A 14,721-nucleotide genomic window follows, 5' to 3' on the forward strand; every position below is an offset into this window, starting at 1 on the left:
ATGATATAGTTTTATGGTATTATGTAATGCTTTATATAACCAAAGACCTCCACTGATTAGGTGCAGGCTAAACGTCACAGACCTAACACAGTGTCAAATGGAGAGAGTATCCTGATTGCTGTGATGCCTCAGTATCAGCAAAGCGCAACTTAAAAACGGAGGAATTAACAATCACTATATTGCAGATTAAAACCTCTGCTCTCTCTCTGGTTGCCCACAGCTTTAAATGAGAGTAATAGAAGGATTACTTTCTCTTATTTTGTAGGGATTTATTAATTAAGATGACAAAACAGACGGTACTAGCAGTTAGAAAGAGGAAAAGAATGTCAAGGGTTTCATCAGGCAGAGTTAAGTTATGTCAGTCAAGTTATGGTGAGTGCTTGCACCTTCATCATGTCAGAACATCACAACAATAACCTTAACTGATCATCAAGGTCCCCATAGAAAGTGTTCAACAGGTATCCATGAAATTGTGTGGATTTTTTTTTACTTTTTTTTTTTACAGATGTGGAAATACTGGGATATTTTACTGAAGTAATGGTAGCAACACCATAATTAGGAAATATTTGCTTACAAATCTTACTTAAGGTTAGTGTATCAGCAAATTATCAATTACACACCTAAGCGGCCTCTGACATTGTTTTATTTTTTATGTTATACAGTTGGATTGTTATTACTGATGCGTTAACAGCATAATGTTGCAGTTGACTGAGATTGTGTAGATTTGACTCCTTTTATACTGCCAGTTGGCTTAATTTATATAATACTATGTTGCTAATCTAATGTAAAAGAAAACTACAACTGTTGGAAAATATAGTAAAGTAAAAAGTGCAATATTTCTCTTTGAAATCTAAGGGAGTTATTGTCAGTAGAAAACAAAGAAAGATGAAGTTGAAGTACTTGAAGTATTTGTTGGTTACTTAAGTACAGTGTTTGAGAAAATGTTGTCTTCAAGCAAAATGTCCAAAGGAATATGTTGTGATCTTCAAATTTGAATCAATAGTTATCCTTTTCTCTTCCATCTTTCCAATCATGACTTGAACATCACTAGAATCACTGACTCCACTTGGCCAACAGATTCAGTTTCAGTACAGGCTTTTTGTGCCCTCTGCTGACAAACACTGGCCTCTACACCTCAGCGACATAGTTTTCTGGAAATCCTGTGCAGAAAACGTTCCACTCAGAAAAATATTCAAGCTCCATTTGAACTTAACAGACTTTTTCCTACAGTATTATGACTTTTAAAGAGAAATTGAAGTAAGGCATACTGTTTTGAGTTTGCACTGAGGGAATCATGCTCAGTTTTAAACTTCAGATTTAAAAACCTTTATTTGCCCTCTCCCCAGATTTAGCTTTTACTTTCTATTATTTTGCATCTTTGCGATGTGCTGGAAGTTCCAATGCCCACTGATTCAATTGCTCCTGGATAATATGAAATTCAACATTTTATTCGTGTCACATCAGCAAATGAACAGCTCTGACTGGAAACAAAACTTATATTTAGTTGGTAATTGTATGTGTGTACAAATATTGGCATGTGTGAAAATGATACTGCATTTGTGTCTCAACATTTATACGCTCTCTGTCAGGCTCATAACACTCCTTCAACTCCTTGGTTAAACTGTTGTTGCTCTCTTGAAGTGTTTCTCGCCGTGGACAGGTGTTTCTGGTATGTCGTGGGCTCACTGGCAGCTTCTCCGTGTCTGTGCACCTCAGTGCCAGTCTGTGTGGGCAGCAGGGAATCCACTTGTAAGAGCTGTGTGAGACAGAGGGATTTCAGCCTTGGCATTTTGCACATGAGGGTTCAGTGTCTATCAAATGTCAGGTGACATCTAGTTAGTGTTTCAGTGACTGTATTTGTTTCTTCCATGTTATACCAGTGGGCTCGATAAGACCAGTAAATGGAATAACATCATTTACAGTGTTAAAAAGTCAAAGACCGTCTGTGTCGAGTTGATTTGTGGGGGCTCACATGTTGAAACGTGAGAAATCACAGAGGTGAAGTTAGTCGGTGAAGCTCTCAGGTCATTTTGTTGATGCTGAGTAAGGTCATCGCCTGAAGGAGGAGAGGAAACTGTGATCAGTGATAAAGAGAACAGATCACCAAACTGAACCTAGCAAGACACCTGTATGAATATGTAACTACATATCGAAAGTGTCTTGATTATGATCCCTGTACAAGAGCAGTTCTATTGAATGTTTCACACACTATATGATTGTTGTTGTTTTTTTAAATTAATACTGTAGCACTGTCCTACCTGTACACAGCCCTGGTTCTGTTTTTGTTCCCTCCCCTAGCAGCATCTCCAGTAGCAAGCTGTCCATTCTGGCTTCACCCAGCAGCTGTGCTAAATGGAGAGTCTCCACCATCTGCCAGGCCACACTCTGCAGGGGAGGCAGGATCAGCAGGAGCTCCCCAAACCTTCCCCGCTGCTCACAGGTCGCTTCCTCTAACAGAAGATGGGCCTGGAAACGCAGATGTCGAACCACTTGAGGACTCTCTAGCCCCGGACAGTCTGTAACACAAAGGTACTGCACGGGTAAGAAGACGGAGCAGAGTCGAAATAAAAGGCAATGAATCCACTCAAGAAAAAAAACATTGTCCATGAGACACAATGAGATTTTGTTCTTATGTGCAAGAAATAAATACTCATATTTGAAGATATGCAATGCAGCAATGCCAATCTACAGTATGTCAACACTCTGAGGTCAGACTGTTCAGACAACATATTTAAAAACACCAAGCAAAGAACATAAAAAAAAGTTATTCTACTGTGTCTGGTGCAGGAAGCTGAACAGAAATTACAATGTACGGTTACCCTCTCACAGACTGGCTCGACTGACCTGGGGCAAAGAAGACAATGCTTCTGAGGCAAGCAAACTCTTTGTCTGAGATGTCCAGCTCTCTGAGAGGCTTGACCAGCTCCTCCTGGATTCTGAAAGCCACTCTGGTCACCTCTACCTCTGCACCACTCATGGGGATCACAAAGTCATTACCTGCTCAATAAACACAAACATAACAACTCACGTGAGGATGTTGTAGAGCAAAGCTTACTTTTGATACATGCAATACTTGAAATACATTCAGTTTAATCAAATAAATGAATTAATCTCCTACCAAGAAGAATTATGCTGTTGTAGGGTAGTGAGCGTCTGGCTGCCCCTAGAATAAGATGTTCTGCAGAGTGGGTTCGTAACAGGGTTACCTGCAAACAGACAAGCATGGGCTGTATACATCACGTACAGCTGCAAAATGTAAAAGTCAGCTGCTATTTCTGAATGCCAGTAATAAGTAAAGCTCTTGAGGTCTTCACTGCTTGTCATACCCTGTCATCTATAGGGAGGCTGCAAAACTCTGGGATGTGTTTAGCCCATTCCACCAGCAGGAGGAGTTGCTGCTTCATGGACTCAAACACGTCTCCCACGCAGGCTGTCTTCTTGGTGTTGATGTCATGACTCGCAGGTGAGAGCAGCACTGGGAACTGACAGCGACAAAGTATAATGTTAGTTCACAGCGAGCTCAGGTGATGCGGCGACGTGGAAATGAACCTTAGGTGAGGTATGTGAGTGTGTATGTGGCGAGGGAGCTAAATGGGGGATGAGGAAGGTGACGGCGCCGCTAGGTGTGTGAGTGCTTTGGAGACCTGTGAAAGTTAAAGCAAGACAAGGCAGGCAGAGGAGATGGGTTTGTGTTTTTTTATAGATTAGTTCAATATAATGTTCGATGGAGACCACAAGATGAAAACTCATTCTTGCTTCATATACTACAGTAGCTCATTTTCCAGTTGTCTCATTTTTTTATTGGCATCCTTCAATACTTTACATGTAAAAGCACATGTCTGGATGTTATTATACATTTCAAGGTAACAGAGTACACACCCTAGTGGTCCAATAAACAGGCCATGATTACAAGTCCCTCTGCAGATACGTAGCAGAAACTGAATTTGAGTTTGTCTAAAATGTTTCCATTTCTGACCTTCATCTACAAGATTTCCAGAAGCACAGAAGGGGTCATTTGACTGGAACATAAGAAACAAAATGTCCATTTCTGTCACATAGCTTTGCATCAGGGATGTTAAGCAGCAGTGCATTTACCTGTTGCACGCTAGCCTCCGCCCGCAGCAGGACACTGATGCACAGGGTGCCCACTGTCTGTCCTTTGGCTCTGTGAGTGTTGATGCAGTCTCTCTCATTCTGAACAGCTGGACATTAGAGAGAGGAAACAACCATCAGAGAAGTTTCTTGGCTTCTCCAGACATCACTCCTGCACATTTTTTTTATTTTTATTATTATTATTTTTTTTAACGCCTCCCGAAAGAAACAACCTACTCTTCGCCTCCACAAAGTCCCTCTATCCTCTGTGACATTGAAGTTGCTGTTCATGGGAGTATTAGCTGTGCCAATTGTTGCCTACTTAGGAAATGTGGTAGAAATTAGATAAAAAGCTTAGTTTTTTTCAGTAGTCTCTAGAAGTCTCCTTCTCTGCACATTTAAGTGTTGAAGGTTGGGGTAAATGAAATGTCTTAATCTATAATTTGAAATGTTTTGCTGAGAGTATAAATACTTTCAACTTTTTTCTGCTTTCTCTCTGATTCATGCATCTACTCAGAGTTTACATCTGATAGGAAAAAGCTGGTAGTTCAGTCACGGAGAAGATGAAAAATATTGGCAAAACTTTGACGAATGTTCAAATAAACCTGTAGAAGGTTATGCTTGATCTTGATTTGACATGTTTTGATTTGACATTCTGTTGTCGACTACTGCTTCTCAAATTTGCCACCAGCAGTTAAAGTAGATGTGGATGTCTGAATGCCAGATTATGTTGAGCAGAGGAGATGTCATCACGTGTTGATGACCCGTCTGCAAGAGCCATTGGAAACAAAGCAATCTGGATGGTTCCAGCATGGCTCGACAAAGTCAGACAACACGGCCAAGTGTCACAGTAATCAGTCATCAGAGGTGTCCTCTCAGCAGCCAATCAGGAGCACATTAATCAAACTAGAGCAGGAGAAGCAGCAGCATTGCTTCCCTGACATGGTCCTGCATGACAATGCCCCAAATGAATCTTCTGTGGAGCATCAGTTAAGTCTGGAATTGCAGTAAACAGTTACACATCGTGTGCTCAAAGGTCAAGTATTAAATGAAAGTATGCCAGAGGCGTGTTTAATGCTTTACTTATGTGTTTCTACTTGTGCCGAACTTCTGATTTAATCTGAAACTGTTACTACAGTATGCTATGCAAATGAGGCAAATTAGAGAAGTAAACATTTAAATTTGTACCCCTGGCCTTCACTTCAGAGGTTTGGGAGCAACTTCTCTCCAGAAAAAAAATGCAAGGCAAATATTTGCCCAGGCTCAGGCATGTTAATTATTCATGTGTGGAGACCAGGCTCCTCCGACTGCATCTCTTTCTCCCTGCTAATCTGTGGGAGTCAATGAAAGATAAAGCTAACTGCATACACATAAAGACTTATATAAAAATGAACAGTGACATGCACAATGTTCCTCTAGAAATAAGCATTGTTTTCCTTTACTTATCTCCTTGTTTTCTTCTTCTAAGTAGATATGACATGTTTTAAATACTAATCATGAAAAGCTGACGCCTTAGACGTCTTGAATGTACAGTATATGCATCATTTATGGAAGTTGTTGCATTTTATTTACATTTTTTAATTTAGACCCTGAAGGCAAACTGTTTTAAATTAAAAAAAAAGCAAATATTTGCTCTGACCTTCCTTTCTCATTCCAGCCTTGAAGCACTTTCGCAGTCTGCAGTACCGGCACTGGTTCCTTTTGTCTTTGTCCACAACACACTGCCTGTTGAACCTGAAAATAAAAATTAATCATGTATAAGTATGCATGCTGCACTGTAAATCCTTTTTAAAGGCAATTCTGTGACTATAGTAGATGAGTTCTCCGAACCTGCATTGCACCTATATCACACTGTCAAACTCAAAATTATCCAAGCTGATGGAGTAGAAAAAATGATATTTTTACAATTTACGTATTATTCTGCACACCTTTCTTTCTTCTTTACTAAAACCAACTTGACTACTGACAGTTTGGTCAGAGATTCAGGTGTGTAATGCTCGTAGTGGCTAATGTAGCCTTAAGTGTATAAACCAAGCAGAGATGAGGAGCTGGCAACAGAAGTCTGCTAAGTTCCCTGCTCTTTAGATCTACCCCTCATTTTTCAATTTCCATTAATGTCATTTTCATTGTCTAATCTGTCGTCTTCAAACAGACTCTGTGTTATGACATCCAGTGACATCACATGTCATCATTTATCAGACTTTAATTGTTTCCCTCTGTAGCCACAAAAGGCTTTGTGCAACTTTTGTTAGGTTCCCAAGACTTGTAAACACAGCTGGATGTGGGAAATTAGTGGAGCCCTCCTTTAATATTTACCACATGTCGAATCGTCTGAGGTTTAGTAATGATGTGATTGCCCTCACACTTCGACTTGACAGAATCCATCGCCTGCAACGCACATCTCAACTCATCAACTGCTCATGAGACAAACTAATCTCCTCCTTTCTTACTGAATAGGCTATGGTATGACCACAACCTTCATTTTGTTTTTCCATTCCTAGGTATATCTCACCCTACTCTACAGTGTGTGATAAGTTCAGCACCACGAAATAACTTCTCCCTTCAAGTGGAACCTATTCAAAAATCTCAGCACCAATCTTAGTGCTTTTGGTGTGTCACAAAGAATTTATTGTAAAGTAAATACAACATTCTTACATAAGAACATGCTGTATTGAGAAGGATGCATGATGGCATTCACCTGCAGTTGTATGTGTGGTTGTTGCGAATGCTCCTCCTGAAGAAGCCCTTGCAGCCGTCACAGCTGGATGCACCGTAGTGTTTACCTGTGGCTCTGTCAGCGCATATGGAACACGGAGTCTTACCTCCATCACACTGGGACAGAGATGAGGTGGGTGCTGACACTGCGGCATCTGCCAAGTAAAAGTCAGCAGACAATGACATACGGGAAGTTCGAGTAAATGTAGACATTGTAATGTGCATATTGTAAGCTTGAGGGATTCTCTACAAGTCTTTCATTTTAGCCCAGAAAACATTCACATTGTTAAGAGCAAACATGATCCCTTTCATCATCAGAGACACATAACGAATCTTGTTCCACCTCTGTGGAAAAAAAAGAAAAAGAAATGATCTTGCACATGGCTGCAATGTTGCAGGAGGGTGTTGATTATAAACTTCTAACCTAATCAGAATTGTCTGGGAACTGTTTCACAGGTCTGTCAGGAAGGGTGAGATGATAATAAAAGCAGGTTTATAGGCAGAGCTATCACTGCTCTGTAAATGCCATGGACCTCAGAGGAGCTCTGCTAGTTATTACTCAAGAGGAAGAGGAAATTCCCCATTTAATTAAAGTAGTTAGAGGTCAGTGGCAAACCAAAGTCCGCTACTCTCCTCTGGCGAATTTTACACTGGGCACTCAGTCTCCCTCCATGCTGCTCTACCCTGCCAGTGTTTGATTTCTGCAGGATTCTCTCTTTAAAGGCGCTGACCCTCAAACACACGCTCTTGGTACAGTGTTCCTGCAATGACGCACGTACTGTACAGACCCCAGGCTATAACGTCTGTAAATTGCATACTTCGTTTAGGCAGATGAGGCAACTAGGGATTTCGATTTAACAAGGAAAATGCTTTCTGTGGTCAAAGATCAGTTAGATTGAATTAAGAGATTAGAATACATTTGCCTCGCAGTTATCTGGATTCGAAGAGCAGCCTGGTGGTAAAGCCTCTTCATTTAAACCAGTGCGGAAAGGGCCTGATTCAGCTCAACAGAGGCCTAATTAGAATGGAGACAGAGGGCGAAGGAAGATTATGATGGAAATCTGATTGGAATGGAAACTGATTTAGACCTGAAATTACTCACTAAACCACACACACACAAAAAAAAATAATAATTTGAAGCTTTTATAATTATTCTTTTTACCTAAAATAAAATATTTTAATGCAGGAATGCCAATCATTACCAGTTTCTAGGTGCTTCATTTGATATCATTACAAGGCCAGATGGATTTTGGACCTCTTAAAAGAACTAATCAGTGGATTTAGTCAATAATAACAAAAACTATTTGTTGCAGCCAAGCTGATTAAATTAATTATCCGTTGGAACCCCGACATCACTTCTACACAAATCTCTCAGTGACATCTCATGACAGTCAGAAGGCGTGTTAACCATATTGGTTTAGTTGAAGCTGTTCATCATCATACCTGTTTGTAGTGGTATCAGCATGATGTCGTTTAAATGTTCTGCATCTGTGCTGCAGTCAGTGTACTCCAGTTTAAGGATGGCCCCAGTAAGCTTCATGGTTCTGATGTGGCTCCGAGGGTTTGGTAGGCAAAGCTCCAGCAGTATCAACTGTAACTTCCAGATCATACATTCAGCTCAGTTCCCCTTTGTCACAGTCCCTCTCCTTCTACTCCTTCGTCACAGTTTTGGGTAGCCTTTGTTTTTGTTAATCTTTAAAGAGTTGCTGCTAACGTTCTTGCGGTGTGTTGCTCTAGGCTGGTCCTCTCCAGTGACCTCTCAGTACTGAAAGTTGGCCCACTGACTGTTTACCTTTTTTCTTATCGGTAAAGCATATAAAGGGGAAAGTTCAGAGACAGATAAACAAGACTCACTGCGAGGATAACAAATAGATACGACCTGTGAAAAGGACCTGATGTTACAGAATGTCTTGTTTTTTTTTAATTCTATTAGGTAGATAAATGTGATAAAAAGAATCAATAAAAAAAAAGTCCAAAGGTTGCATGCTGGGATGCGCTTTATTGAATTTAAGCGGGAAGTTTTCATGGTATTCTTTTGCCTCGAACAATCAATATGGCACAGAAGAGTGATGTAGCACAAACAAAGAGAGTGGGAGACTGTTGAGAAGAGTATGGACGGTGCCTGATTAACCTTTTGTTTTAGTTTTGAGGTAAGTGATACAACACAGTGCATCACTGCAGGGGACACAGGTGACATTTGCCTACAGTGGATAGACGTGTTTATTTGTCTCCCTGTTGTTGATAAAAAGTAATTTAGCTGCATGATGCAGACAGACTTTAATCTTTCGTTCACCTTTGCACATAAGCATGGCATCATATCTTTGGTGTTATTGATCAGAGCCGGAGTCCCACTACATGTAAAGCTAATCTGTACTTCTTTGATTCAGATAACACTAGTATGCAGAATTGTTTGGCTGTGTGGTAAAGTCACTGCTGAAGGTTCAGGAAAATTAACACACATGATGAGATGTCGTTCCAAAAACCATACAATGCATCTCTGTAATGCATAATTATTCTGGGACCACTTGAAGTCGGTTGTAATCATTCTCCTCATGGTAAAAGCAGTACATTCAGTCATATCTGCACCATATGGACTGGCTTACGTATAAACTATGTTACATACCAAACTCCCAGATGCAAGAATCCAAAATAGAATCCAAAATCACAAAAATGTAATTTCATTCAAACAGGCGAGTCTCTGCCTTGGTACTCTTTATATGATCTCAAATACAGACATGCATTTTTAAATTTCAGGTATACATATAAGTGTACATGTGGGCATTCTGAAAAAGCGAAAGACAGGGATAAAGGTGAACATGGTCACACAATTTTTTACAAATTATAACAAATCATATGTCAGACCACATATGAGCTTCCCCGGTACTGATATCCATCATACTTTGGTGTAATGGGATTTCCTGGGTGAGTAGCACTCCTTCCTTCAATGTCATGCTAGGCCGCAGGTCAGACCTCCCCTGCCAGTGGCTCACACGCTCAAGCTTTGTTTACGTGATTGATAGATCATAAAAATCTCCAAGTCGTAAGAGAGCAGCAGAATGGGCTTCTGTGGTCCATGGGATTACTTCAGAAAAGGATTAAAAGTGATACATGAATACTGATTGTCTCTTGTATATCTGAAAATATCAACCAAAAATTACATTTGATACCATGACAAATATTAGGTATTGCAGATTTTCAGCTCGAGAAAATTTTATTGAAAGTTCTTCTTTTAATTGAATGTAATGTTGATCAGTTGCTACAAAATTCTGCACATTTATTTCTGTCCGCTTGTGCATGTCAATTCCCCACAGACAGACGGGGGAAATCATCCAGAAGACAGTTTATGAGAGAGTTATCTGTCCACTAGGGGGAGACAGAGTACATTACATCTGTTCAAATCTGTCTGAGTTTGTGCAGGACCCAAAGATTGATCAAACACTGCAACAGCCAGTTTTAAAACACAACATATACACACATAACATTGTATAATATAGTTGATATTTGTTTATGATTTCCTAAACACTTTAACCTTACTACTATATAACATCACTTTAAAGTGTCACAACTGTCAACAGCTTATTTTAAATCAGCGTTAGCATGCAGTAGGCAGTTTTTTAGATTAATTAAATACGTTCAATCATCGTTTCTTGTCTTAAATCAAATATGATTTGCTTTTAAACTTTCCTCTCGGCATGCCCTGCATTTAATGCCCCACAGCAAATCTTTTCATTAATTTGATTCACATTTCATCATGTAACTTCTTCTTTAAAATGTTGCACATGTATCTTAGATGACATTTTCTTTTCTATAATTAACACATGGGGTGCCATATACAACAAGTTGAAATAGTGCAGCAACACAACATGCCTTAAGTATTGATATGATATGGTAAGACTAATGATGTGTTGCCAACCTTACACAAAACTCTAAGTTGATAAAAAATGAATGAAAATAATAATATATAAGGGAACGAACAGACTTGGTAAAGAGTATTTTACTTGTTATCCTTGAGGTTAAACTTAATATATTAGTATTACACTGGCAAAAGTAAAATAACATTACATATTCAGTTTGTTTTGTAAAAATGAAATATTAAAGCCTGAAATGTGTGCAAACAGCAAAGTAACACCATTAGCTGTCTTGGGATTCATCACAGAATGCAGGTCTTAAGGCAGAAGCATGCACATTGAGACTAAGGCAGTCATAAACACAGAGCAAACTCCATTGTCAAGTAATTTATCACACCTCAGATGAAAAGAATTCAGTCTCTTCTCAGGGCCTCTCCCCTGCCCTGATACTGCGTGTCTGTCAATCTCTCAGCTCTGATCAAGTCCAAGTCTGGCCCTCATTCTCATGAATAATTTATCTTTTCCAGAATTACAGCAGAAATAAAACACAGGAGTGCTTCATAGCTGACACAGGGTGGAAAACACTAAATGATTGAAATAAAATATTCTGGAAATAGTTGGTCTTTAGATAAGAGAATTTTCTGTGGAGCAGTTCTCCCGTCCAAACAAGGTCTGACACATTTGTCTTGGTGAATTTGATTAATACAGCAAGATCTCAAATCTCCACCTGAATACCAATGCAATGATAAACCTTCAAAGATTATTCTGATGCACGGCACAAAAAAAGAAACCACTACCTTTGGAGCTTCATTCAAAAAAAGGGGGGAAAGTAAAACAAAGCAGCAAAAATTGGTCATAAAAGCATGGTAAGCCCATGATTTAGTGGGGCGATAAAGAGTGGAAAGGTGGCCATTCATCATGGAGGCTAGCTCACCGGGAGAGAGCCTGTCATAGACACCACCAGGTCTGGGAGGCATTTGGAGAGGAAGAAAGAGCCTCCAGTTGCCCCTGCAACCTGTTTGTTTCAATGGCTTTTCCAGATGGACACTTACAGACGTCAGATGGGTGAGGAGAGGTTTGTCTTTTGCTGCATCCGAAACTCTTTTGTTACAGATGAGTTGAGCGATGGATGTCGTTACCCGAAAAGAAGAGAATGAAACTTTAGAAGGCTTAGAGCTACAGAACCACATGATAGGAAAAAAAACCCCACTTTATTAGGGTAACTTCTATCTACCGAAGAAGAAGACGCACAAAAATAAGTCATTTTAACACGGTCTTTTGTTAAACGTTGAAGCCGCCTACATTTCTTTAATGATACAGATACTTCTAGTTTGACAGGGTAACATAAAACTTCAATAAATACTAAGAGCTCCTGTTAAGACCTACACATTGCTGTATGTTAAACTTTGCACTCGCCTTATTAAGAGTGCCACCAGGTATATACTAAAGAATTATACAAGCAAAACTATCATATGAAGTTTAGTTTTGTTCATTTCTAATAACTCTCACATGTCTTTCTGTTTCAGGTACATATCAGTCAGACTGATCTGTTATTTAAGTAACATCCAACTTAATATTTATTGATTACTCATTATTAGAAACACATTCGGTGCCATTACAGTACATTTTAGTGATACACATCGAACCAGTAATGCTTGGTGTGCATTGCCGCAGAAAGATTTTGTTACATTGGTTAAAGAACATTTGGAGATTTAGTCACCAACATTTATGATAGAATAACTGACCATATTACACGGGTGTTGCTGCTTGGCTGATTAGATTCAACAACTCCGTAGTTTTCTGGTCCTGGTTATATAACTTTACATTTTAGAGTTTTGATCATTCAAAGTGTACAGGTAGAAGCCGTTCAAGGGGAAATAGACAAAAATGATCCCTGGGCTATTCTGTTTACCATATTAAGAAAGAATATGACACCAAGACAAAATAAATTTATCAGATTATTTATTTATTTATTTTATACGTTGATACCGACGTTTTTCGTGCTCGGTGAAAGACGTCACTTCCGGCTGTCGCCTTGGATTTGATGCACAATTCGCAATTAAGAAAAAACTAACAACAACAACAACAACAAAACTCGTTGTGTCGTCGACAGGACGGAAAACTTTGGTCGTTTGGAAAATGTTGAGAAAACATGTCTTCAAGACACCAGTAAGTACTGCCACATGACCTTCAGAGTTCAGCTAAAATCTGGAAATTCATGATGTTAAACATGCTAGTTCAAGTTAAGTTAACCCATGACTAATGTTAGGCTAGAGGCCTCCAGTCGGGGCTACAACTTTAGCAGATATTAAACGAGCAGAGTGAGGCACCTGAACAACACTGTAAGGAAACATTTAGCACGCCAGCATAAAAACAACAAAAAAAATAGTGTTTGAGTCAGAAAGCCAGACTGAAGTGATGTGGTAAGTGAACCAGATGCTCATTACGTGGCCACTAACATTGGGCAGCAACACTGCATCTGTTAATGCTGCACTTTGTTGCATAATTACTCAATTAACTTTCGACTAATTCCTGTGAGGTTTTTTTTCTTTCTGTCACCTAGTGGTCTAAAAGGGGTCATTGCAGCTTTTAGCACTCATCAAAGTGTTCACAAATTAAGCTATCATGTTAAGAACAACAACAAATGGCTCAAATGTGTTAAAGGGACATTAGAAAACGTCCGGACTGTTACATTGGAATGCATTAGTTTTCATTAGTTTACCCAACAAACTCACAAGTGAGTGTATAGTCATACGAATCATGTTAAAATGTTCAAAATAATGTAGATACTAAAAAACAACATGGCTACCACTATCAGCCTGGCTACTTTAGAAAATTAGAGAAACAACTGTGAGAAGTCACACATCTCAGTGATACGACTGAGGCTCAGTAAAAACAACTTGTTGAATTAATAGGGAGGCAGGTTTTGTTACTTACTGATCTACTATAGTTTGCATTATGCAGATTGACTGTATGTTTTTGGACCCTCTAAAGACCTGAAGCTCATCGGATGAATGCCGTTCAATGTTGTCAATGTCATTTCGTCTTCTATTTCTTTGCATGATCTGTTATGCATATAAGTTGCACACTGTGCATTATGTAGTAATGTATTAGTTCTATATTGGCCTTTCTTGGTTCTGTGTATGTTTATGTGGTACCAGAGTCCTGGAAGAACCGTGTTTTTATTTTACTTACATACTTTTGTACTGCATCTTCTATATATTTTTGAAACGACCAGTGAAAGCGTAACCTCCTCTCTAAAATTGTTCAACTAGACACAAATTAACAGTTTATGCAAATTGATATCAACCTAACAAAGAATATGACTGGGTTAAATGTGTTTTTGGTTGCTGACATCAAAGCCCAGTGTTTCAGCCTACTTTCTCTTAAAGTCAGTGCTGTCATGGTGATTTTGCTCTTACGTGATATCTTTTAAAGGTCCTGGTGTCACTATGACCTTGAATGTCTTGAAGTGCTATCGATTAAGTAAGGTATGATGTGGTGAGCTCAGACTACTGCTCACAAAAGTTTGAGAATGGTTTAAACGAAGAAATCTTTCTGCCTCTTTTCTTGTCAGAATTAATAAAGCCTTTGTGTGGCTTTCTATATGCCACCCATCTGTTTTAAAGACTTTCCTTGTTGTAAATAGAAACCCCAACAAACTACAAATGTGTTAGGCCTTTGTGTGTCAGGGTTAAGAACAGTTTAAAGCTGTATCTTAGAATATTTGCTTTTTCTAAGGCATCAGTGGAGAAAATGTCATACAGTCTATTTTACTGTGGTTGAGTCTGGTTATTCTATTCCTGCTTTCATTTTTTTTTTTTTTTTTTGTTTCACGGTCTGTGTCTATAACTGCAAATAAAAGAAAAACAAAAGAGGTTCTGTGATGAATGATTTAAAAACTCCCTTTTCCAAGGTCCTCTGTGAACCAGCATTTTAATTAAAACCACTTGTTCCCAAACCTGTATTTAATGTTTCCCATTAGTCACATTTGAGGGATTACAGACAGCACCAATGAAAGTCAAAGATTAAATGGAAAATGCAGATGTGTGAACAGCCTGGCTTG

At 39.1% G+C, this 14,721-nt stretch overlaps 1 protein-coding gene across 1 annotated transcript; it reads right to left on the bottom strand.

The window, feature by feature from the left end:
- Window positions 1-1,557: 1,557 nt before the first annotated feature.
- hnf4b (hepatic nuclear factor 4, beta) lies at window positions 1,558-9,674 on the bottom strand. Its single transcript, XM_084575064.1, has 10 exons — window positions 8,251-9,674; window positions 6,791-6,962; window positions 5,732-5,826; window positions 4,096-4,202; window positions 3,327-3,482; window positions 3,119-3,206; window positions 2,845-2,997; window positions 2,259-2,516; window positions 1,973-2,056; window positions 1,558-1,756 (listed from the first exon to the last, which is right to left on the bottom strand). The coding sequence occupies exons 1-10, from the start codon at window positions 8,414-8,416 to the stop codon at window positions 1,713-1,715; spliced, it is 1,323 nt and encodes a 440-aa protein (XP_084431190.1). The 5' UTR covers window positions 8,417-9,674; the 3' UTR covers window positions 1,558-1,712.
- Between the last annotated feature and the right edge of the window lie 5,047 nt (window positions 9,675-14,721).

This window comes from Chelon labrosus (assembly GCF_963514085.1).
Source record: "Chelon labrosus genome assembly, chromosome: 3".
Taxonomy (NCBI): Eukaryota; Metazoa; Chordata; class Actinopteri; order Mugiliformes; family Mugilidae; genus Chelon; species Chelon labrosus.